This window comes from Oryctolagus cuniculus, chromosome 2, assembly GCF_964237555.1.
Source record: "Oryctolagus cuniculus chromosome 2, mOryCun1.1, whole genome shotgun sequence".
In the NCBI taxonomy this organism is placed as follows: domain Eukaryota; kingdom Metazoa; phylum Chordata; class Mammalia; order Lagomorpha; family Leporidae; genus Oryctolagus; species Oryctolagus cuniculus.
This window is the reverse complement of record NC_091433.1, coordinates 48,305,961-48,329,025: the sequence shown is the minus strand read 5'-3', so window position 1 is coordinate 48,329,025 and position 23,065 is coordinate 48,305,961. Positions and strand designations below refer to the sequence as shown.

Here is a 23,065-nt window from a genome sequence, read left to right as displayed (position 1 = left end):
AAAGAAAAAAAATAGTAAGTCCAAATGAAAAATGTGTGGAATGACTAAACGATCTACCCTTTGAAACAGATGACAATTCCAGTGTATAGTCACTGGAGAATAATTACACTGGTTAGAAACCTCCCCACATGGATCAGAATTCTTGCTCTAAAAACACACCAACTTCTACCACTGGTCACACAAAGGTCCCCTCCTTCAGTGAGAGCCATGCACGTCCTAGCTGAATGTGGGGCCTTTGGCAGTTTAATCTCAGTGAAGCTATAACATGCAGTATTTACAGCACACCCAGCGTTGACTCTGATACCATACTTATGAACGTACATACACCCAGCTAAATAAAATGGTCTCAAAAATTCCTGTTATTTTGCCAAGTATGGAAAAAAATTCTTTATGACATTTTACATCTGGAAATGGAATTAAATTCATGATGTGCTTTTCCTTTATAACTGTTCAGTTGCTATATATGTTATTTCAGCTTTCCCAAAGCATAGCTGTTATGTGGGATTTTATTTTCCACCTGTGGAAGGAGGAAAGGGACACAGAGACCATTAAAGCGACAGAGAAAATCAAAACAGACTTCTGGCTGTGGTGGGCAATCAATCTGGGAGTCTGGATTGTGATAAGAAATGTACTTTGGTGGTTTTATCCACCAGCTAGTTCTCATAATTGATAAGGTGACTAATGAAACAACTGTGTCTAAGCCTCAATTAATTCAACCCAGGATAACAACAAGCAAATTGGTTACTGCGACTTGTTTCTTCCTGCCACTGCATTCCTGGCACACAACTTATCAAACCAGATTTGTAGCCCAGATTCTTCTCTGTTACTGAACTCTAGAGTCTCCAACACGACCTTTAAACACCTATCCCCCAAGAATGGAGTTTGTCTGAAAAAGGAGAAGGAGAAGGAGGAAGAGGAGGAACTCCCATTGTTCTTTAGCAATAGCTGTTGTTTCGTATTTCCTAAGGTTAAGGTTTCTGTTCATTGACGTATTAAGTCTTTCCAAACAGAGGAACACAAAGTTGATGATCATAGAGACAGAAGGCGGGCTTTCTGGAGTCATCCACACTACGGGAGGGGGGACTGTGGCGTCCCTGCTGTAACTCTGAGCAGGTGCTTTAAATAACCAGACAGCCATGTTTCAAGCAGCCATCGGGTATTTGTGGAGACACCCAGGCATATGCCCGTGCTTGCAATGGCGATTCCCAGAGAGCACTGTCCCTGTCTCAAGCTCACCACACAGCTGATGAAGCAGAACAAACTCTAGATGTAAGCAGGAGATATTGAGATGCAGTACTAGATCACTGAGAACCAAACTGCGGCCATTACATAGTCCAAGGACCTGCAGGTAAGACAAGTCAGCCTGCACTGAAAGCAGCAACAGACATTTTCATGAAGGAAGTAAGATTTGGGATCGATTTTAAAGAACTGAAAAAGTTAAGCTATTCAACTTGAGATGACTGCAATTATTATTACGACACTTTAAAAATTCCAATTTTTTAATTGTACATAGTGTATGCCCAAGTGCTTTCCCCAGGCACAGTCTGGCTTTCCACAGGCACAGCGTGGCTTCAGGAGTTCAGGACAGCTTTTCAAACTTGCCTTTTAAAACCCAGTTGCATGTGTACAGGAACTATGTAGCAGTTTTCTCAAGCTTTTCATGGCGGGGGACAGCTGAAGGTTGTTCGCTGCTTTATAACACTGAATTACCCTCCTCCTTCAAGGCCCACTTCATCCCACCTCACTTTGTTCCACTGAACCCATTGCTTTTCCCACCTAAAATGTATGCCAAGTGAGATGGTTATGGTCAAGGGGGCCATTTTACTAGCCACACTTTTGAGAGCCTCAGGGGAGCCACAGAGCATATCTGATGCACTTCTTTGTTTGGCTCCCACTATCACATTACCCAGACTCTCCCCGGGGACCCCATGAATCACCTGTGGTCCATCCAAATCAGGAGCATGCAGGCCCCAGGAGCAGCTGAGGGATCTGTGGACTCGTATTGCAGAACTAAGAAAGCTTTGCCTTCCAGGAAGTTGTGCATTTGCCCCAAACGGCTTCAAGTGCTCAAATTGGAGTCCCCTAAAAATCTTAGCACTTCAGCTTTGTCTCCACCTAAATGGAGTCTGACATCCCCTTTCCCGAAAGTTACTTAAGCAAATACCTGTTTTTGCATCTCTTCCTTTTCTCCCACATTGAACTCAAAGCACATGTTCTATGTGAGTTGGTCGAAATGGTCATTGCCTTGATTCTTGTCCCCATTCAAGACACTAAAAGTCAGGGGTCAGGCGGCAGAAGGTTGCACCACCAGAGGAAAGTTTGGCGTAACCCACAGTAAGCCTGCCCCAACCTTTAAGCATTAAACCAAGGCAAAGATCCTCAGCCCCTCAGAGGTATTTTTGACTCAAATAGATAATTATCGTTTCTTAACTTGGACTATCTGGTTTGTTTAACCACCAGATAATGGACTCACCTGTTGATGCAAGGGGCCATAAGTCAAGTGATTTTCATTATGTGCTTTGAAACTGCTGCTCGGTAGCACAGCAAATTTCAAATGGTGGATGAGATCACAGAGCAGCTGGAGTAGCTCTCGAACTGAAAGATTGGAGCTGAAGAAACCTGCAGGCAGCTGGAGCTGTATTAAATTTTTACCATTTGGAGTTAATTTAAACTCTCGTATCCCTCTTCAACGGGTGTGAGAGAAACATTCAACATTTTTTATTTAAGGAAAATAGATGGTGGTGCCATTAAAAAGTTTTATATAAGAGCTGGGGGTTTAAAAAAAATCATAAGGGATTGTTCGATGGATCTTGGCCTTGTTCCAAGACATGAGTAGCCGTGCCCTTTGCTCTCGCATCGTTTAGTAAAACAGACTAATGGCTAACACCCAGCTGTGTGGACTGGGTGTCTTTGTCACAGACATTCATTTTCCCATCATTCTTGTGCAGTCATTGCATCCAGTACGTTACCCTAACAGCACCAGGCCTCTCACAGTACCCAACTGCACCGCGGACATCAGATACTCCTTACCTGGCCTCGCCTCCTTTCTGCATTTGATTGAGCAAACCTGTGTGGCCACAGGTCCCTGTCCCACTACCCTGCCTTTCTTCATTTCCTCACAGGTCTCATGGACCTGCCAGGTGTGCTCTGCCCTCATTGCTTTCAGGTCCCCCTCAAGATGCCCTTCTACTGGCCCATCCTCAGTGTGCATGCAAGCAGGCTCCAACTCAGTGCTGCCATCTCTCCCTGCCTAGCCCCTGAAATGACTTGCATGTACCCATGCCTGCTAATATCTTTTATCTTTGAGGCTAAAGATGGCCCAATCTATACATGTATTCTGGTCTTGTCTGCAGTATAACTGTATAAACTAAAGGTGATTATTTTGGTGGACCTAATCAAAAAAGGAAGCAATACGGGAGTGAATTTGAAACATCCAAGAGTCTCTCAAGAAAGTTTAGCACTTGGTATTAAGAATGTTTATCCTGGGCCGGCGCTGCGGCTCACTAGGCTAATTCTCCGCCTTGCGGCGCCGGCACACCGGGTTCTAGTCCAGGTCGGGGCGCCGGATTCTGTCCCGGTTGCCCCTTTTCCAGGCCAGCTCTCTGCTGTGGCCCGGGAGTGCAGTGGAGGATGGCCCAAGCTCCTGCCATTGGATCAGCGCGGTGCGCCGGCCGCAGCGGCCATTGGAGGGTGAACCAACGACAAAGGAAGACCTGACCTTTCTCTCTGTCTCTCTCTCTCACTGTCCACTCTGCCTGTCAAAAAAAAAAAAAAAAAGTTTATCCTAATGCAAGCAAGCTCTAAGTTGGATGGAGGAGTTCAAGAAAAACAATTCGGGGACTGGAGATATGTCAAGGCTGTCAACTCTAGAGTGCTACCAACTCCAGGAAGACCTAACGCACAAGCTGTGGCTGCCCATGGGATGGAAAACACCCTAGCCTTTTACAGTAATCATGTCCTTCTAAAATAGGGTGCTTTTGAAATAATGGGTAAAAATTTGACACCTAGGCCTCTATTTCAAGTAAAAGATCTCTTAACATTAGTGTCTGTTATAGACGATGCTGTAGAAATCTCTGGCAACCATTCCGAAGAGCATCCACGTTTGCTAATATTGTAATGGTGGGCATCATCTAGCTCCACATCCCCCACACTTGGCCACCTTGCCGAGTTCTGGGAGGCACCACAAAGACAACTGACACAGTAAGGAGTCCCACTGTTTCCAGGCAAGTCCCTTGGAGACCACAGACAAGCAAACTTGATCTATGTAAATTATTCATTCATTTTCTCTATCTCTCCACTAGGATGTGAGCCCTGATTTGCTTGCTGCTGTGTCTTCAGTACCTAGGATAGTACCTAGGACAGGCCACAAAATGCCCTCAGTAGCACAGCATGGGCGAATGAACAAAGGAATGTGTACCTTTAGGTCTTCACTGGGACTTGGTGCAGATACAACCAGCCTGTCAGTGACAGTGAATTGGCAACAATAAGCCAAAATTGTTGACAAGGTCTACTGCTTTTTAGAAATTGAATGTGGGAAAAAATAACGTGCCTGACTTCCTTTTCCAGATTTGATTTTCCTCTAGATTTTATAACTTCCTGCTCTCCATCCATAATGCAGAAAAATAAAGAATGGAATTCATGATGTCTTAACAGGCCTGTCAGCCTAAAGCCAACATACATTTCTTTTTCTTTCCTTCAGCGAGCTGTTCATCTGGGTGTTTCACCTAATTGTTCCACTTCAAGGAGGGCAGAAGTGATTTAGTGATTTTCTGCAAGTCTAATCAATGGATTGAGATATTTGAGGGGGGGCCCTAGAAAACCTCAATTTTGCTTTCTGTCCTCCTTTTTTCCCCCTTTCTACTGTTAAAAACTCATTTAATAACAATTTGTGAAGCCCTACAGAGCACATGGAACTGTGCTAGTCATTGGAGAGAAATACAAGCATAAATAAAACATGCCAACCACCCGTGAGCCACACATAGTCTATTGAAGAGACAAACAGCTGTCAGACAATGTGACAACTGGTAGAGTGCAGATCTGTGGAGGATGCCGTGTTGGCACAGATAAAGGGGCCAACAGCTCTATGGAAGAGTCAGAAAATGTCTCATCAAGGAGGTGACACTCGGGTGTGGTCTTAGAGCATGAGAAGGAGTTGCAAGTTAGAGAGGGGTGATGGGCTTTCAGGAAGAAGAGGAAGACGTGGGAAGGTTTCAAGATGGAACAGCAGGGGCCGGCACTGTGGAGTAGTGGTTAAAGCTGTTGCCTGCAGTGCTGGCATCCCATACAGGCACCGGTTCAAGTCTTGAATGCTCCACTTCCAATGCAGCGCTCTGCTATGGCCTGGGAAGGCAGTGGAAGATGACCCAAGTCCTTGGGCCCCTGCACCCATATGGGAGACCGGAAGAAGCTCCTGGCTCCTGGCTTTGGATCAGTGCAGCTCTGGGCATTGTAGCCAACTGGGGAGTGAACCAGTGGATGGAAGACTTCTCTCTCTCTCTGCCTCTCTCTCTCTCTCTGCCTCTCCTTCTCTTTCTGTATAACTCTTTCAAATAAATAAATCTTCAAATAATGAAAAAGATGGAATAGCAGTCAATGGCATGTGTGTGGGAAGAGAGGGTGGTAGGCACATGGGAACTTTGGGAGTGAGCGCAGTAGATTCGTCTGGCTTGAAGATGTGTGTGGCTCTTATCAGCCATGCCTTTTCAAATCTGAGCTTTGTGTCTGTCCATGGTCAGCCAATATTCATGACGCTTTTCCAAAGGCAATGCCAGCATTGGTGCTGAAGATGGACTATACAAGGAAGGAGTAGAGGCAGGGGCCCATTACCATCTTCCCAGAGAGAGATGTGGATTTTACAGATACTTAGAAGGAAGAAGTGACACTTAAGCAATGAGAGAGGAGGGATTGGATCAGAGACTAAGGATTGTGTTCTGTTTTGAACATGTGCTTGTTCATCATCCAAGGGCAGGTGCCCAGGAGAGAGGCAGGGCTCTGTGTTTGCAGACCCAAGGATGCAGTCTAAGGACACAAATCAATGAGAATCAGCTGGCTTTAAGAGCCCAGAGGGTGGCTGAGAGAGCCTCAGGAAAAGTGCTAAGTGGACAGATCCCATCACTAAGATTTAAGTGACATTACGAGTGCTTTTTTGGTGTTAGAGGAATTTTATTTCTTTACATTAGAGGTTATGGAGCGCTAAGAGATATTTCAAGGAGTCTGGAAAACCCTCCAATTTTAAGCAAAACTGTTTTATAAAGTAGGTTTTTGGGGGGCTGGTGCTGTGGCATAGCGGGTAAAGGCACTGCTTGCAGTCCCAGCATCCCATATGGACTCCGGTTCGAGACCCGGCTGCTCCACTTCCAATCCAGCTCTCTGCTACAGCCTGGGAAAGCAGAAGAAGATGGCCCAAGTCCTTGGGCCCCTGCACCCATGTGGGAAACCTGAAAGAAGCTCCTGGCTCCGGGCTTTGGATCGGTGCAGCTCAGGCCATTGCTGCCAACTGGGGAGTGAACCAGTAGATGGAAGACCTCTCTCTCTGTCTCTCCTTCTCTCTTTGTGTAACTCTGACTTTAAAATAAATAAATAAATCTTAAAAAATAAAATAAACAAAAAAATAAAAAGTAGGTTTTTTGTTGGGACAGAGACTATAATGTTACCGAATTCTCAAATGGGTATGGGCCAAACAAATGTTAAAGCCCATTGTGTTTTAATAAGTGTTTTACATTCTATGATACTTAAGACTTGAATGAGTTAAATAGAGGATTTGTTCAGACTCAAAACATGGCTGATGTAACAATTGTCTTCTCACCTTATCGTTTTGGGAAAAATAATACAGGTTCTGCCCATGTTTAGGGCATAGGATCAGGAGGGAGGATGAGAGAACAGAAAGAGTTTGGTTGAGTTCATGATTTGATCAGAAATGTTTCATTTCTATTTTGCTTATATCAAATCCCGTAAAAGAGCCCTTCATAACCAACTGATGTTTGGTTATCTAAAAAAAAAAAAAAAAAGTAGTGAGTTGAAGCAATTGTGTGTATGGTCTAAGATGATCACCTTTGTCATTTGGAATGAGAAGCATGTTCCAGGAAGTCCTAAGTTACCATCTCGTCAGCTCACATTCCCCACCACTATCTCTATAGAGTTATTTCTTGTTTGCAGCTTAATCTTCATTGGCCGTTAAAGCATACAGTCAAGTTTCTCTTCATAATAGCTTTCTCCATATTAGACAGCTTTTATTGAAGGTTACATTGCTAATAGAATCTGAGTTCAGTATATTAAATTCTTTTGTGCATCAAAGGACACTAACAAGAAAGTGAAAAGGCAGGTGTTTGGCCTAGATGTTAGGATCAGTTAAGATGTCTACATTCCATGTTGAAGTACCTAGTTCAATGCCTGGCTCTGGCTTCTGAGTCCCGCTTCCTGCTAAGGCAGATCCAGGGATGCAGGAATGATGGCTCAAGTATTTGGATACCAACCATGCACATGAGATACCTGGATTAAGTTCACAGGTTTTGGCTTTGACCTGGCCATTGAGGGCATCTGGGAAGTAAACCAGCAGTTTCTTTTTCTCTCTCTGTGTCTTTTTCCCTCCTTCCCTCCTCTCTCTTTCACACACACACACAGGCACACACACACATACATACATACACACACAATATTAATTTTTTTAAAAAAAAGAAGAAAGTAAAATTACAATCTACTGAATAGAAGAAAACATTTGCAAATTACATAGCTGATAAGGGTTGAGTATCCCATATATGTAAAGAACTCTTAGAACTCAACATTAAATAGACCACCCAATTAAAAATGAGCAAAGGATTTGAATGACCATTTCTCTGAAGAAGATACACAATTGAGCACTAAGTACCTGAAAAGATATTTAGCATCCTCACTCATTAGGGATAGACAGATGGGAACCATCACGACACAGCGCTGCACAGTCAACAAGTGTTGGTGCAGAATTAGAGAAATGGGTCCCTTCAGGCATTACTAGTGGAGACGGAACATGGTGCAGCTGCCGTGGAAAACAATCTGGCAGTTCCTCAAAAAGTTAAAGTTAGAATTACCACGTGACCTAGGAGTTCTGCTCTTAGTCACGTTCCCAAGAGAATGAGAAGCATATGCTCACAAGAAAAGCCATGTACACAAATATTCATAGTAGTATTACTTATGATAGCCAAAATGCGGAAGCAACCCAAGTGTCCATTAACTGAATAATGGATAAACAAAATGATGTATTCATAGGATAAAATATTATTCAGCCATCAAAAGGAATGAAGTAGTGATACATGTTACAACATAGGTGAATCTTGAAGACATTATGCTAAGTAAAAGAAACAAAGGGCCACTTATTGTATGATTCCATTTACATAAAATTTCCAGAACAGACAAACCCATAGAAAGAGAAAGTAGGTTAGTGATTGCAGGCAGTTGGACAGAAACAAGGATAACAAGGATTGAGAGGCATGGGGTTTATTTGGGGGTAACAGAAACATTCTGGAGTTAGATGGTGGTGCTGATTGGACAACATTGTGAATGTACTAAAAAAATGGCTAAAATGGTGAGTTTGTATTATATGAATTTTATCTCAGTAAAAATGCAAAAACTGCTTGCCAATTGACTTTATCTCTACCCAAGAAATAAAAAAAGCATAGGATGCACACAATTTTCCAGCCCCTTATCTTTCTCAAAAGCAAATACTTTCACCTAGGATCAGACTTTCTCCTCACTTTAAAATCAACAACATGTATTCTAAGCCAGTGAAAAACTCAGGCACAATGAAAACCTGACTTGGCAAATAACCAAGAAAGTAGAGGAAATGTTAGCATGCATTTGGTTGTGAATGTGTTTCTAAGATTCAGAAAAAGCAAAAGACCAGGCATTCTGTAAGAGACCCCCTCACACTTGCAGGAGGATTCTCCAATTTAAAACTCTTTGACAGTGGTGGAGAATGAGATGGGGTAAGAATCTGAACCAACAGGGCCGCACTGTGGCTTATTGGGTAGTCACTGTCTTTGACACTGGCATCCCAGTTGGGTGCCTGCTCCAGTTCTGATCCAGCTCCCTGCTAATGCACCTGGGAAAGCAGCAGAAGATGGCCCAAGTGGTTGGGCCCCAGCCACCCACATGGGAGACTTGGAAGAAGTTCCTAATTCCTGGCTTCAGCCTGGCTCAGCACTGGCCATTGTAGCCATCTGAGGAGTAAACCAGGGGATGGAAGATTTCTGTCTATCCCTCTCTTTCTGTAACTCTTTCAAATAAATAAATAAATTTTTTTTTAAAAAAGAATTCGAAGTAACATCTTTTGTTCCTTGTCCCTATCACCAAGGCACTTTGGGATTCTTTTGGATTTTATTCTTCTTTGGAGTAAAATTATTTACTTTTTTTTCTATTTGAAATACTGAGCTTAGTGACTTTGCACTCTGCACGACATCCCAGTTCCACCCCCAAGAAGGCTGACTGTGTTTCTATTTGTGTTGGCATCCTCTGGCCAGGGAAGATTCTGTGTGACAGACAGGAAGGCTTCAGCGGTTTTAAGGAAGCCTGGGAATCGTGTTGCATGGCGTAACAAAACTCTCCCAGCCATAGCAAGGTGGTTTGATAAATGTGAGTGGTACAAAAGGATCGATAACAGGATTTTTATTCTCTAGGTAATATGCAACATCATTTGTGAAGTGCACTGCAACACGAAAACGCACTGCTCCTTGTTCAAACATGATGAAGAATGTCACGAAGGCCACTGCAAGGCAGAAAGCTAGTGGCTGCAACATGTCGCCCACCATGGTCTACCGGGAAGAGGGTGGTCCATCAGCTCCTCCTGGCTCCACCACTTCCTCGCTGTGATTGTGGGCAAGTCACCTAACCTCCCACAACCTCACTTCCCTCACTCGAAACACGAGGCTTAGAAATCCCTGTCTCCTGCGTTGCTATGAGGATTTTTTTTAAGCCTCAAGTTCAAATACTATTGTTTAACACATTTTTAACTGTTCTATGAAGAAGGGAGTGCTGTGTATCTAGCTTGGGCCTGAATGGCAGGAGAGGCCCTTGGTGAATTCAATCAGGTCCTTCAAAGCTTAAGGAAAGGGGCCAAGAGGGGCTGCACTTGCTCCCAGCTCCACCCCACACACTTGGCCTCGCTCCGTGTTTTTATTAGCTGTCTCCTCAGTACATCAGTGGCAAGGCTGATGAAACCGGTGGCAGATTTAACTGCCAGGCAGCTGGGTCACTGTCCCGTGGGTCTTGTTGTCATGCTGCGATCTTAAAGTGACCACGGCTGCTTGGGCTGCTGCTTTGCAGAAGGCTCAGAGAGAAGCCACTGAACAGTTAACCAGGGAAAAGGGAAGACAGGGGCTGTTGCTTGCAGAAAACATGGAGAAGCTGCTTTGAAAAATCCCAAGGTGGCTGAATATCAAGAACATGGTTCCTGCTGTGGGGCAGCTGTGTGTGCAGTGGGCAGCCTGAGGGCTTGGAATCAAATCTCCAGCCCAGGTCGCTGTCTCTCCCTGTGGGACTTTGGCAGTGGAGGCAGAAAGCCTAAACACTACAAAATGAGGATCCCCCCCAACCCCTACTAACAGATGAGGGCTAGCAGTGACAGCTATCTTTTGGATTGTTAGCAGCATCCCTGAATGATGTTTTGGTGTGGAGGGAGAAAAAGGAGTAAGAAGGAGAAAGCAAGCAGGATGACTTATTTAACAGGCGAGATCTGCAGAGTTCCTTACCTGAAACCGTCTCATGTCCCTTGGGTTTCCTGCTGTTTTCAAACAATTCTGATTGCACTTGAGGAAAAATTTTAAAAAGAATCTGTGAAGAGAAAGCAATGTGTTACATTTTTCAGTAAACATTTTTTAAGGGAGACCATATCTGCATTCTATTAGATTTGATTTGAAAGCGATTGTATTTCAGGTCTGGGGAATTTCAACCAGCCCTGCCTGTGAACGAACAGTGCTGACCCGGTGCAATTTGCAAATTTGGATGTTTTCAATCGCAAGCCCAGCAACCCCTACTCCATCACTGTAGGGGATTGTTAAGTGGTTCACAAGCTGGGCTCTGGTTTGTACACGGGCTCTGGAGTTTCCACAACACAGACTCTGCAGAAAAAGGCTTCAAACACAGCAGTGACCCCTGCTGTACAGAAAGTCTTGCTCCAGGGTTAGAAATGGCAGGACTGAGCCCACAACCCCAGGGCTACCTCACATAGGTGGCACTGCCCTGGCCACACACACCTTCACAGCTCACATGCAGAGGTGGCCTGACATTTTCAACCAATATACACAAATATCACAAAATGGTATGTGACTGTCCAAAGTCTGCCTGTGCAATACAGGCTGGGGTTTCTATGATTAAGTGTGAGTGTCCTTCTAGACTGTCTACAGGTCATCCAGAATAAACAAAGGCACGGCATCACGGTCTGAGGTTATCATTGGGAAGACATATTTCTTTTAAAGCACATATTCTCCTAAATGACCTATCTGTGCCATTTTAAAATTGGACATCAGGAATCAGACAAATACATCAACCAAGAAAAATGGCAGAAGCAGCCTTTGCAGTAATTCATCTCATTAATGTCTAAAATTTTGTTTCAAAATACAATAAGTTTTTCATTTATTTCACTTGCAGAGTCCTTTTCCTTAAAAAAAAAAAAAAATCCAGCTTTTGCAGTGTTAAAGTCCCAGGTGAGCTAGGCCTAGTTCCCTTTCTGTTACTATGACAACGAAATTTTACCGCAGTCCCAAAGTCCCTTCAGAACTCTCACATCCATGCCTTGAATTAGAACTTTAAAGGAAAAGATATACATTTTTCCCAGGATTTACCAACAAAAATAAGAAGGAATCAACAATGCTTCCAAAAATTCTATTTTAAAGCGATAATGGGTAAAAGGCTCTCATCACAACCTTCTGCTCCATTTTAACAATCACACAAAAGAATTAGAGAATGCTCCAATTAATTTTTTTTTTACTTTAAAAAAAAACCTAATGAGAAGATAAACAGTCAACAATAAAGAGAATCAACTCCTATTTTCCACACGTGAGGCTCTTCGACTTTGATGTTGCTAAAAATATTTGGCAACATGCTCCCGCCCCAATGTATGCATGAGGCTGGGCGTGAATCTGGAAGTAACAGCTGAGTATTTTTTCATTATTTTACAACATTTACTTTTCGCGTCTCTCTTTCAGTCTTTCACAGGGTGGGCGGTGGCCGGGCATCACCTTTCGGAGTCACAGAGGTGTCATCCAGTCCTCATCAGAGCTACCTCCAGGAGGGCAGGGCGGGGAGAGTGGCCGGCCTTGCTTTACGCAGGGTGTAAATTCACAACCTGCCACTGCTTTCAAAAGTGCAGGGAAACATCTGCCCAAGCCAACGGGGTGCGTTAGAAGAACTGCTTTTCTTTAAGTAAAGACAATTCAGGATTCAAATACAGAAAAGGAAACATTGCTCTATGTGTACATTCCTATCCGAGTCAGCTCTGGCCACGTGCAACGCACAGAGAAGCTTTGAAAATATATTGAAAACTAGCCCTTCTCACTGGGGTATCTTTCAAGATAACAGTCTCCCACCCCACATCACAGCTGTCCCCCAAAACTCCCAGCAGCAACTAACATCCTTTCTATACTAAAAACCAAGTCAAGTGTTCTGGATTTCAGGAAAGTTTTCCCATAACTAGACTCACACACACACTGTGCATGTGAGACTTCCTCCTTCCTCCCCCCACTCCTTCTCCAGAGCTGATCTGGTGAAAACATTAATGTTCGTGAAGGCGTTGCTATTACATGAATGGTGTGATAGGTGGAAAAGTGCGAAAGAGATAAATGTTTGCATAAAATTAAACTGATTTAGGGAAACACAGAGCCTGCTGAAGGGTTTTATTCATTTTAAATTAGGACCCCAACAATATGGAGGTGGAAAACACTTAGATTTGACTCTTTGATGTGTCTGGGAGCTGAGTTTGGGAATTACACAGCCCTGCACACTCAGGGTGTGGTATTCAGCTTACAAAGGAGAGGGGAGAGAGAAAGAGACGGAGAGAGAGAAAGAGAGGAAGTTCTCTTACACTTAATATCTTATAAGAGAAGGCACTGTTACTTCTAAGTGGCTAGCCCCAGAAATCAGGTCTAGACTTTTAATATATGGCTCTGAACATTAATGAAAAGAAATCCTGGGGCTCCCATTCTTTTCTTTTGCTTTTACTGATGTCTTCCACTGCTCTTCTTCCTCCCTCTCCAACCTCCATGTCCAGGGACTTGGTACAAAACCCTCTACCAGCCAACCATCCGTTAGCCACAGGGTAACATGCAGGGAACGAATTCTCTTCAAATCCCCTGGGTCTAGATCCCTCCGAAGCCAGAGCTGCCTGGAAAATGTCAGCTCTCTCCACTCAGAAATGGGAAACAAAATGAATTACAAGCTCCAGACCAAATGTGCAGACTCTCATCAGTATGGAAGTTATTTCCAGGTTCTCCAAACAGTATTGATGACATGAATATTGCAATCACTTAGCATGCTATCTTATGCAAGGCTTCTGATCTCACTCTTAAAAGTGAACACCGATAACTATAGGTTTACCATTGTCTTATGAATAAAGAGGACTCAAGATGTGGAGTCACAATGGGAACTTAAACCCTCAGATTTCAGTCTGGCCCCTAGGTCACTGATGGAAATGCAATGTACTAGGCTGATGCCGTGGCTCACTTGGCTAATCCTCCGCTTGCGGTGCCGGCACCCCGGGTTCTAGTCCCATTTGGGGCGCGAGATTCTGTCCCCGTTGCTCTTCTTCCAGTCCAGCTCTCTGCTGTGGCCTGGGAGTGCAGTGGAGGATGGCCCAAGTGCTTGGGCCCTACACCCACATGGGAGATCAGGAGGAAGCACCTGGCTCCTGGCTCCAGATTGGCGCAGTGCACCGGCCATAGCGGCCATTTGGGGGGTGAACCAACAGAAGGAAGACCTTTCTCTCTGTTTCTCTCTCTCTCTGTCTAATTCTGCCTGTCAAAAAAAAAAAAAAAAAAAAAACAAATAAATAAAAATAAATAAAGTAAAAAAAAAAAAAGAAATGCAATGTGCTAAAAGGCATTCCTTCACTCCACAAATATGTATTAAATGCTGCCAGCACACTAGTCTTCACCTGCTACCAACTAACATGCAAGGCAGGAAGGGGTTCTTCAAAAAGCTAATGGAAAATATGTATTATTAAAAAAATTATGTGTGGACTTCAAAAGTTTTTGCACCAAAACAAATGTCTCTTTTAACTCTGCTTTCCCACTAATCTTTTGAGGTACTCCCTTATTCCATGACTGCAATAAAAAAAAAATGCAGAATTAAAGACCCTCCAAAAGGGCTACCTTGTGAGGAGAAATCACTGAAGATAAAAAGATCAGGACTCGTTGAGTTCAACTGAGTGGGTAGGGCACTTGGTTCTGAGAGACAGCTCAAAGCCACCAAGCTGAGACTAAGGAAACAAATTAGGGGACAGCTGATTGGTAGAATATGGAGTGTCTGGGGTGATGCCTTGGCTAGAACTGGCAATACCCACGGTGGATGGGCGGCTTCTTGGGCAAGATGCTCCACTCCACAAGGACCCTCTCCCTGTGATTCTGAGGCAGGGGAAGGTACTTGCTAATGTCACAGATCAGGACCATCCCTGTCCCTGCTCACCATCTGGTGTGGCCAGCCGCTGAAGGGTACCGGGGTCACAGAGGCAAGGGAAAGCTGGCCTGCTGAATAGCTACAGTAGTTCCCCCTCCTTATCCACAAGGGGCACATTACAAGACTCCCCTCCAGTAAATGCCTGAAGCCAAGCCTAGTACCGAATCCTAAGTATACCGTGTTTTTTCCTCTTCATACATGCCTATACTAAAGCATGATTTATAAATTAGACACAATAAGACATGAACGACAATAGCTAATAACAAAATGGGACAATGATAACAATATTCTCGAAGATTTATTAAAAACTTATTAGTGGTTTATTTCTGGGATTTTCTACGTAATATTTTCAGGTCACAATTGATCAAAGCTAAGTGACACAATAGAAAGTAAAATCTTTATATACAACGCCTCACTTAATCCTCACAACAACCTATGAATGATGAGTCATCCTACAGCTGGGGAAAACTAAGACCCTCGAGAGCTTCGGAAACTTCCCAAAGACCACAAAGCTGATAACAGGTGGACACAAGGATGGGAACCTGGCTCTTCGTGACAAACTCCATCTGGTGCTCCGTGTTCCCTGCACATCGTGGTGATGGTGGCACAACTCTATGACTACACTAAGAACCCCTGAACTGTACACTTTGAAAGAGTGAACTTCATGGAGTATAAATTATATCTCAATAACACCATTAAAAAAAGAGCTTCAGAAAACATGATCTGAAAAAGGCAGTGAAGGAAAAAAGTAAAGGAAGTACAATAGATCGGAGTGGGGGAGGGGAATAGTGAGGGATTCTGGCTTCTTGGAGACATAAGAGGACTGTAGCATCCCCAAGAAGAAAATGTTAGGCCAAAGATAGTCACATAGAAGTAGATGCTAAGACTGAAAACTGCTGAATTAACTTACTAGCTCATTGGACCAATATGTGTGAAGTGTGTCGTATACACCAAGAAGGTTCGGTCACAGTGGCAGAGTTCTTGCCTTTCTGGGGCCCACAACCAAACTCTTCAAAACAATGCACTTGGGTGAGCTCCTCCAGCACCCCAAGTGACTCTGCAGAGCCCTGAGTCTAAGACCCCAGGGGATTACCTAGTATCCCAAACACCCCTCTTTTTCCCCTCCAATCTCTAGAATCTAGTTAGACTCTTCTGCACTGCTCAAAAACACAATGAAAGCCCTCAAGTGACCCAGCCACGCCCTTTGTACTCCCCAGTAGAAACCAAGTTGCAAACTAGGACAGGGAGGAACTCAAAACTCTAGGAAGGGCAACCACTTGCCAGCCTCCGAGACTGGAACCAATGGTCTGACTATCCCAAAACCCAGGTACTGCTCGAGATTCCTGGATGAGGCCATCCAATTTACCTCCAATTTAAAATCCCAGATCTAGTCCCTTCTTTAAAGAATCAAGTACAAAAGAAACATGAGCAAGCACTGTAAAAGATACCAAAGCTTCTTTCAAGAAAAAAAAAGGATGCATATTGAAGACACAGGATCTTGGCACCACTAACAGGTTCCATTATACGAAGCCTTACCCTACACACAATATGTAAAATAGTTAGTTCCTCACTCTCTTTAAAAAATTAAAATAAGGGCAGCACTGCGGCTCAACAGGCTAATCCTCTGCCTGTGGCGCTGGCACCCCAGGGTTCTAGTCCCGGTCGGGGCGCCAGATTCTGTTACAGTTGCTCCTCTTCCAGTCCAGCTCTCTGCTGTGGCCCGGGAGTGCAGTGGAGGATGGCCCAAGTGCTTGGGCCCTGCACCCGCATGGGAGACCAGGAGAAGCACCTGGCTCCTGGCTTCGGATCAGCGCAGTACACCGGCTGCAGCGGCCATTGGGGAGTGAACCAACGGAAAAGGAAGACCTTTCTCTCTGTCTCTCTTTCTCACTATCCACTCTGCCTGTCAAAAAAAAAAAAAAAAAAATTTAAAATAAAATCCAGGTCTGTCCACCCTGGAAACTTCCATTATGACATGGCCACATTTTATATACCACAGAGATGAGAACACTGCACAATCTCCAAGGCCAAGAGCAGGGCACTGCTACTGGTTCTCTTTGTCTGCCATGAGGGTCAGGTAATCTGGCTGGAATCACTAATGGCTCAGCTAAACATCCACTTGGCACAGCCTCACAGGCCATGGAGGTCCTTCAAGGTCTATGTTCATTGATTTTTGAGGAAGACACTTTTTATCTGGATTAGCTGCTAAACCTCCTTTTTAAGAGTCCAATAAATTAAAATATAATTGACTTCACAGTGCATGCTTCTCACATGATAGCCCCATTTCCTTTAAAACCATTTCTGAAAACAACCAACTAAAGGGAGAAGCTGACTCATAAAATCCCATCTGAGGCGAATGGACTCTCTTCTCCCAGGATGCTCCCAGTAAGTTCACACCCTATGGAGACTTAGAAAAAACAAGCTCTCGTATTAAAGAGAGAGGCAGTACAAGGCCATACCACCCTGAATGCACCCGATCTCATCTGATCTCAGAGGCTAAGCAGAGCTGGGCCTGGTTAGCACTCAATGGAAGGAAAGAGGCAGTAGTGTATGGACACCTCCACGGGTGCATTTTCTCACTTTGCAAATGGCGCTTGTGGCAGCTCTTCCTGCTTCATATGACTGATTTCCACTTGAGAACAGTGATAAATACAATGACAATGTTGTACCTTTCATCTCAGACTTAACTGCAATGTCTTGAACTTTCCAACAGAGAACACCCCTTCCTTCTCTCAAAACCTCCTGCAGAATCCAAACCCAAGCAGCCCCAAGCGCAAAGGGCAACAGTCCACCTCGACCTTGGCCTGAAGACAAAGCACCCTTAAGAAATCTTTTGATCTGTGGAGATATTACTCCAGGCTAGAAAGGGCCCTGAAGCTTTAAAGGCCTTGAGAAGATTCTGAGTGGAGTCTATAAGAATGAAGAGACTCCACCAGGTTCAGCTGTCAATGGCTTCTGCAATCTTAAGTCACTTGTCAACGAGGCATCTGCAAACGCCTGGTACTTGAGATCTGGTTGGCAAGGTGTGTGGCAAGGTGTGTGTAGTTGGCACAAATACCCAAGAAGATCTATACAAAGGGAAATGATTTAGAAATTTTGACTGACTGGCTTCTTTAGACTTAAACCAAAAATTAATTTTTGTAACTAATGTTCTATGTAATCCCTTTATATAAATAACCCCTTCCACTACAAATATGAATACCAAAACAGAGTTAGGTATAAAATCTTTAAACCCCATGGGCATTCCTAAGGAAGAGACACATTACCAAGAAAGCTTATTCACTGGACTACTTTAGTAAAGGCCATTTCATCTCTAAAATATTTACGTGTACAGAAATTTTTCAGGCAATAAACATTGTTACTTTCAGCTACACTCAATCTCCCTAACTCCTTTGGCTAAAACACTGATCATGATGATTATTATAATAACAATTAACAATAGCCCAGATTCATTGGGCTCATAATATTTGCCACGCAGGCATTTATTGCTCTGGGAGTAGGAGGATTAACCACCCATTTTACAGAGGTGATAAAGAGGACTCAGAAAAGTTAGATTCCTTCCCAACGTGAATTAGTTAGAAGTGGAAGAACTAGCAGTGGAATTCGGGCTCGTCACGACCCTCATGAGACAGTGCTCTGGAGGGAGCTTGGCCAAGCTTCTTTTGAAGGAAAAGGTAGAACACATTGCCAAGCAGCTCTGTGTCCCAGGAACCAAGTGCCTCATTGAGCTACATGGAGGATCATGTCCTTCAGCGACTGCCTTCTCCACGGAAGTCTGAGACTGTATAAGAAGGTCCATGAAGGCCGGCGCCGCGGCTCACTAGGCTAATCCTCCGCCTAGCGGCGCTGGCACACCGGGTTCTAGTCCCGGTCAGGGCGCCGGATTCTGTCCCGGTTGCCCCTCTTCCAGGCCAGCCCTCTGCTGTGGCCAGGGAGTGCAGTGGAGGATGGCCCAGGTGCTTGGGCCCTGCACCCCATGGGAGACCAGGAAAAGCACCTGGCTCCTGGCTCCTGCCATCGGATCAGCGCGGTGCGCCGGCCGCAGCGCGCCGGCCGCGGCGGCCATTGGAGGGTGACCCAACGGCAAAGGAAGACCTTTCTCGCTGTCTCTCTCTCTCACTGTCCACTCTGCCTGTCAAAAAAAAAAAAAAAAAAAAAGAAGGTCCATGAGATACTCAGAAAACAAGACTTTGCAAGAACCCAAGTTCCAAAATCAGCACAGCTCAAACAGCTGCCGCCCCTGTAAGAAAAGATAAAATGTTGCTTGAATGGACTAGGAAGATTCTGGACCATTTGTCCATCATAACTATGGGAGGAAAAATAAAAAGCCAGAAATTAAACATGTCACATAAGAAGCCGAATTAAATCCTGGAAAACATTTTTTGAGAATCAAGTCATCAAAGCTAAATTTTGAAAGCGTTACCCAAGGGAGAGAGGAAGATCTTCTATGATGGAGATTTTTAAATAGACCCAGCAAGCTTGTTTCTTTGGCAGCTAATCAGTGTGAGCCTACCAAGCCATTTCCACCTGATTTCAACATTTTTGCTATTATAACTATCGTTATTGCTTAACATTTATCGTAAAAATTAGGGACCTGACATAAAAATTAGGGAACTTCAGAGACCAGTAGAAAGGACTAGTTATCCATGCAAAGTGCTTGACTAAATGCCTAGTGCACAGTAAGTTAGCGGCTTTACATTTCATTAGACACACTCATTTCTTCTTCCCCTGTGTTGGTCCTGTTTCCCCACTAGGTTTTAAAACATTTCACATTCCAACAAAATCACTCCAGAAGGGGTTGCCACAAGTTCAGATCTGATCCTGTAGGCACTGGCTATCTGTCCAATATTGACACGTATTCTACTTGAAGAATTGCCCTTAATTTTTAGGGGAGAGATATTCACACACACACACACTGGGTCACAGTTCTCCTCACTGTTCTTAGTGAACTCTGGTCAGTAGAAGACTTCGCAGCTACACTACACACTATGCTGGGTGCTGGGTCCTGACTGGCAACAGGCCCAGCAAATCATTTTCAGTTCGATGTTCACTCCAATGACGAGTTTCTGGAAGTGACATTGCAGTTTGGCAATAGATCCTTCGTTACTAAACACACTGCCTCCCGAGGAGGTTCTTCTGTATTCATTTAGGCACCAGTAGGGAGCTGCTTCCCCCACTGTGTAAATCTGACTCCATATCGATAGACTTCATTTCAAAGCCATTTCAGGATTTCTGCCAAGAAATTGACTCCCATAGCTCAAGTGGCAAGCAGTTGACCATCAGCAGCCACGGAGGTGCGAAGACAAGGGGCCACTTAGATTCTCAGCTTATTTCTGAGAATAACTCCACTCTGAGAAAAACACACAGCTTATTTCTGAGAATAACTCCATTTCTGAGAATAACACACTCCAGGTTCTGAGGCCCTGGAGCTACAGGTTGGCATTTTTCTCCCTGCTCCATTCAGACACATCTTCACTCTACTGAATTCTGTTACTTTGTACCATGAGGTGAGTAGGGGAGAAAATTTCTAAGGGAAAGTCCTTGCTTTTGCACTCAGATGAAAATCTGACACCATTAATGAAAATAATAATTGAACTCTTTGGGCTTGAATTGCAATGGAACACAACACTAACAGCACGTTTATACTCCTAATTGTTATCAAATGTTTTTGGAGGGCTCTTTGCAATGTGCACAGTTCCATCTTTTCCTTTGTCTGTAAACCTATATCCTCCTCTTTGGCCTATCCATTCTTCTCCTTTCTCCTCCAGAAAAGCAAAAAACAAAACTGAGTCACAAGACAGATTTTCTTCTGAAAAAAATCTTGCCACGAAACTTCCAAATGAGAACACAAATCTATTTCCCTTTCTAACACCATGACTCTTCAGCTGAAGGAGAGAAACGAAGTGATTAGTCAGCTATCAGCTGAGTGGGTCCTCACCAACCTATTTCCTCAGCGCCCCTACCCCACCCTTCCCCTCCCCCTCCCATTCTCTGCCCTCCCAGAGAAGCTCATCTATGCTAGGCTGAGCAGTGAACACCAATTACACCAAGAGCCCTTTGCTGCTGCCTGGTCCGCTGGTTTTACTGCTTTGCCAGATGGTTGAGGCCAACTCTCTACCCTACCATTAATTCATAACTCGGTAATAACTTTCCCACGACTCCAGGAAATTGACATGAAGTGCAAATGTGAATATTTGGAAAGGGAATCAAGGTTGGGCAACTCTTTTACACCTGCCAGAATAGATAGCAATGAGACAAAAAGATACCTCATTATACATGCCGGAATGTTATTTTCCCTAAACCAGGGCTGAACGACCAAATACATAATATTGGAGAAAGTGGGAAACAAAGTTCAGACTTTGGGCTCCTCGTGGCATTGCTTTCTCGCTAACTTTTCAGCTTTACACCTACTGCACCTTTGGGTTCATCCACTAATGACCTTGAGTTTGAGCATCTATGTAACATTATATTCTTCTGACAGATTCATAGATTAGCAGATATGAGTGCATTCTCTTGCTAAGACAGGACACCATCCAATGTTTGTTAGCATCATTAAACTAAAACTGACTTTTCACCTGCTCCCATACCATATGCAGCTGCAAATTTTTAAATTAAACTATGAAGCCATGCATAAATTTACATATATTACAGACTAGCCTCTCCATTTAACATGCAAATGTACTCCAATGTTTCAGAACACCTTCTGTCGCTAATTAATTTGCTGAATTATAATTAGACTAATCCTGCATAATTAATAAGCACAGATTTTTTTTTAATTTGTAAGCAGCTTGAGGAGATCATTCACTTCCTTCTATAAACTGCTAAGTAAGTGTTAAAAAAAATCTGGAAAGAACATGTGTGAAAAGGTATGTTTGATGTTGCATACAAACTCAAACTAGCGTGGAAGATACAGAAGTCAGTATTGATAAAGGTACATATTTGAAGCCAACAATCAAACAATCAAAAAATCACATCCTGAGGATGGGGACTAATTCTTCCTTTGTCTCCTTGTATATAGTGTTTTATTCTTTGCCTTCTATCCAGTGGATCTTCTAAGATCACAGAGGCGGGAAAGGATTAAAGGAACCGTATGTTGTATTAGGAGAGATAATGATATTAACACTCCACTGTATATCAAAACACTCTGTGCATGCTGGGTGCTTAGAAGCCCCCTTTGATGGTATTTGGAATCATTTTCATTTTGACTGCCAAAAACACCCGAGATCCGTCTAGTGGAAACAATTAAGTTCCATTAGTACTGTATCCATTCGGTAATGATCACTATGAAGGGTCTCTCTTTCATGCTGGAGAGTAGAGTCGCAAAGAAAAGTATGCATCTGTGCACTTGAAAATGTGAAGCTGTAGGGTTTTACGACCAAGCATGAAGCTTCATTTTGATCTGAAAAATAAACCAGGGTTAGGGGGGCGCAACGTATGGGTAGATGACTTGTTAGAAAATCTGGGGCTAGAATGGGGAAGGCCCCAAGTAAGCCTAATAAACAGAGGTGCAAGTTGAGACCGACTCTGGAAAGACAAGTGTGCGATGCATATACTGGCAAGTGGAGGTTTGAACACTGAAGAGAGGGCAGAGATAAGATTTCAGAGAAAATAGAGAATTCTTTGGCCCTTGCAATTCAGTGAAATTACATATGTGAGTGGCCAAAGCACTGTTGGGTCAAAAGCATGGAGCCTCTTCAAACACGGTGAGCTTCAGCCACTGCAATTCTGTGCTTCCTAGCAAATCTGTAAGTCAAAACTTCTGCAGGAGCAGAAACAATTTTCCTAAGTTCATTAGCATACCAAATGCCCTTTCACAATTCCAGGCAGCCAGCACATTTTTATTTATTTTTAAATTTTTCACAAAGCTAGACAATAAGACAAGCTGGGAATTGAGAAGGAAGTTAAAAAGTACACAGGCACCCAGGAGGCCCCTGGACAAAGCCAGGAGCAGATGCTGGGGCCAATCACAGGAGCTATTCCTGCGATTTCCGGGAGAGACACTGGCTTCGGAGGACTTCCCTCCTCCTTATCTTCAAGGAGAGCCCAGGACAGCTATGGGGCTACCCCGACAACTCACCTAAGTACGAAAAATAGTTTGGAAAGACCTGGGCAGATAGTTTAGAAACATGGACATGTGGACGCTCTTTCCAAGCTGTCACCCATGTCGTCAGTGTCATCAGACATCGATGGTTCAGCAGGATGTTTGCAAAGCCTGAAAGAAAGGGAGCTTTCTGTGCCTTTCTGACATCCTTGGAAAGAACATACAGCAGGAACAGTAACACTAACAGGAGAGAAAAACTACTTTCTTAAAAAAAAAAAAAAAAAAAACCATAAACGGTCATGGAAACCTTTAATAATATCTTCAGTTTCCAGAAACACCATTCGAATGTTCCTTGCTTCCCTGTCAGTGTCCGCATATCCCACTTTG

General features: G+C 43.8%; 1 protein-coding gene across 1 annotated transcript in view; it reads right to left on the bottom strand.

Annotated features, from left to right (window-relative positions):
* Nucleotides 1–23,065, bottom strand: part of EBF2 (EBF transcription factor 2) — a 208,503-nt gene that overhangs the window by 54,355 nt on the left and 131,083 nt on the right. The window contains exon 7 of the mRNA XM_051831968.2: nucleotides 10,719–10,800. Within this exon, the coding sequence (XP_051687928.1) occupies nucleotides 10,719–10,800 (82 nt within the window). The remainder of the gene's footprint in view (nucleotides 1–10,718; nucleotides 10,801–23,065) is intronic.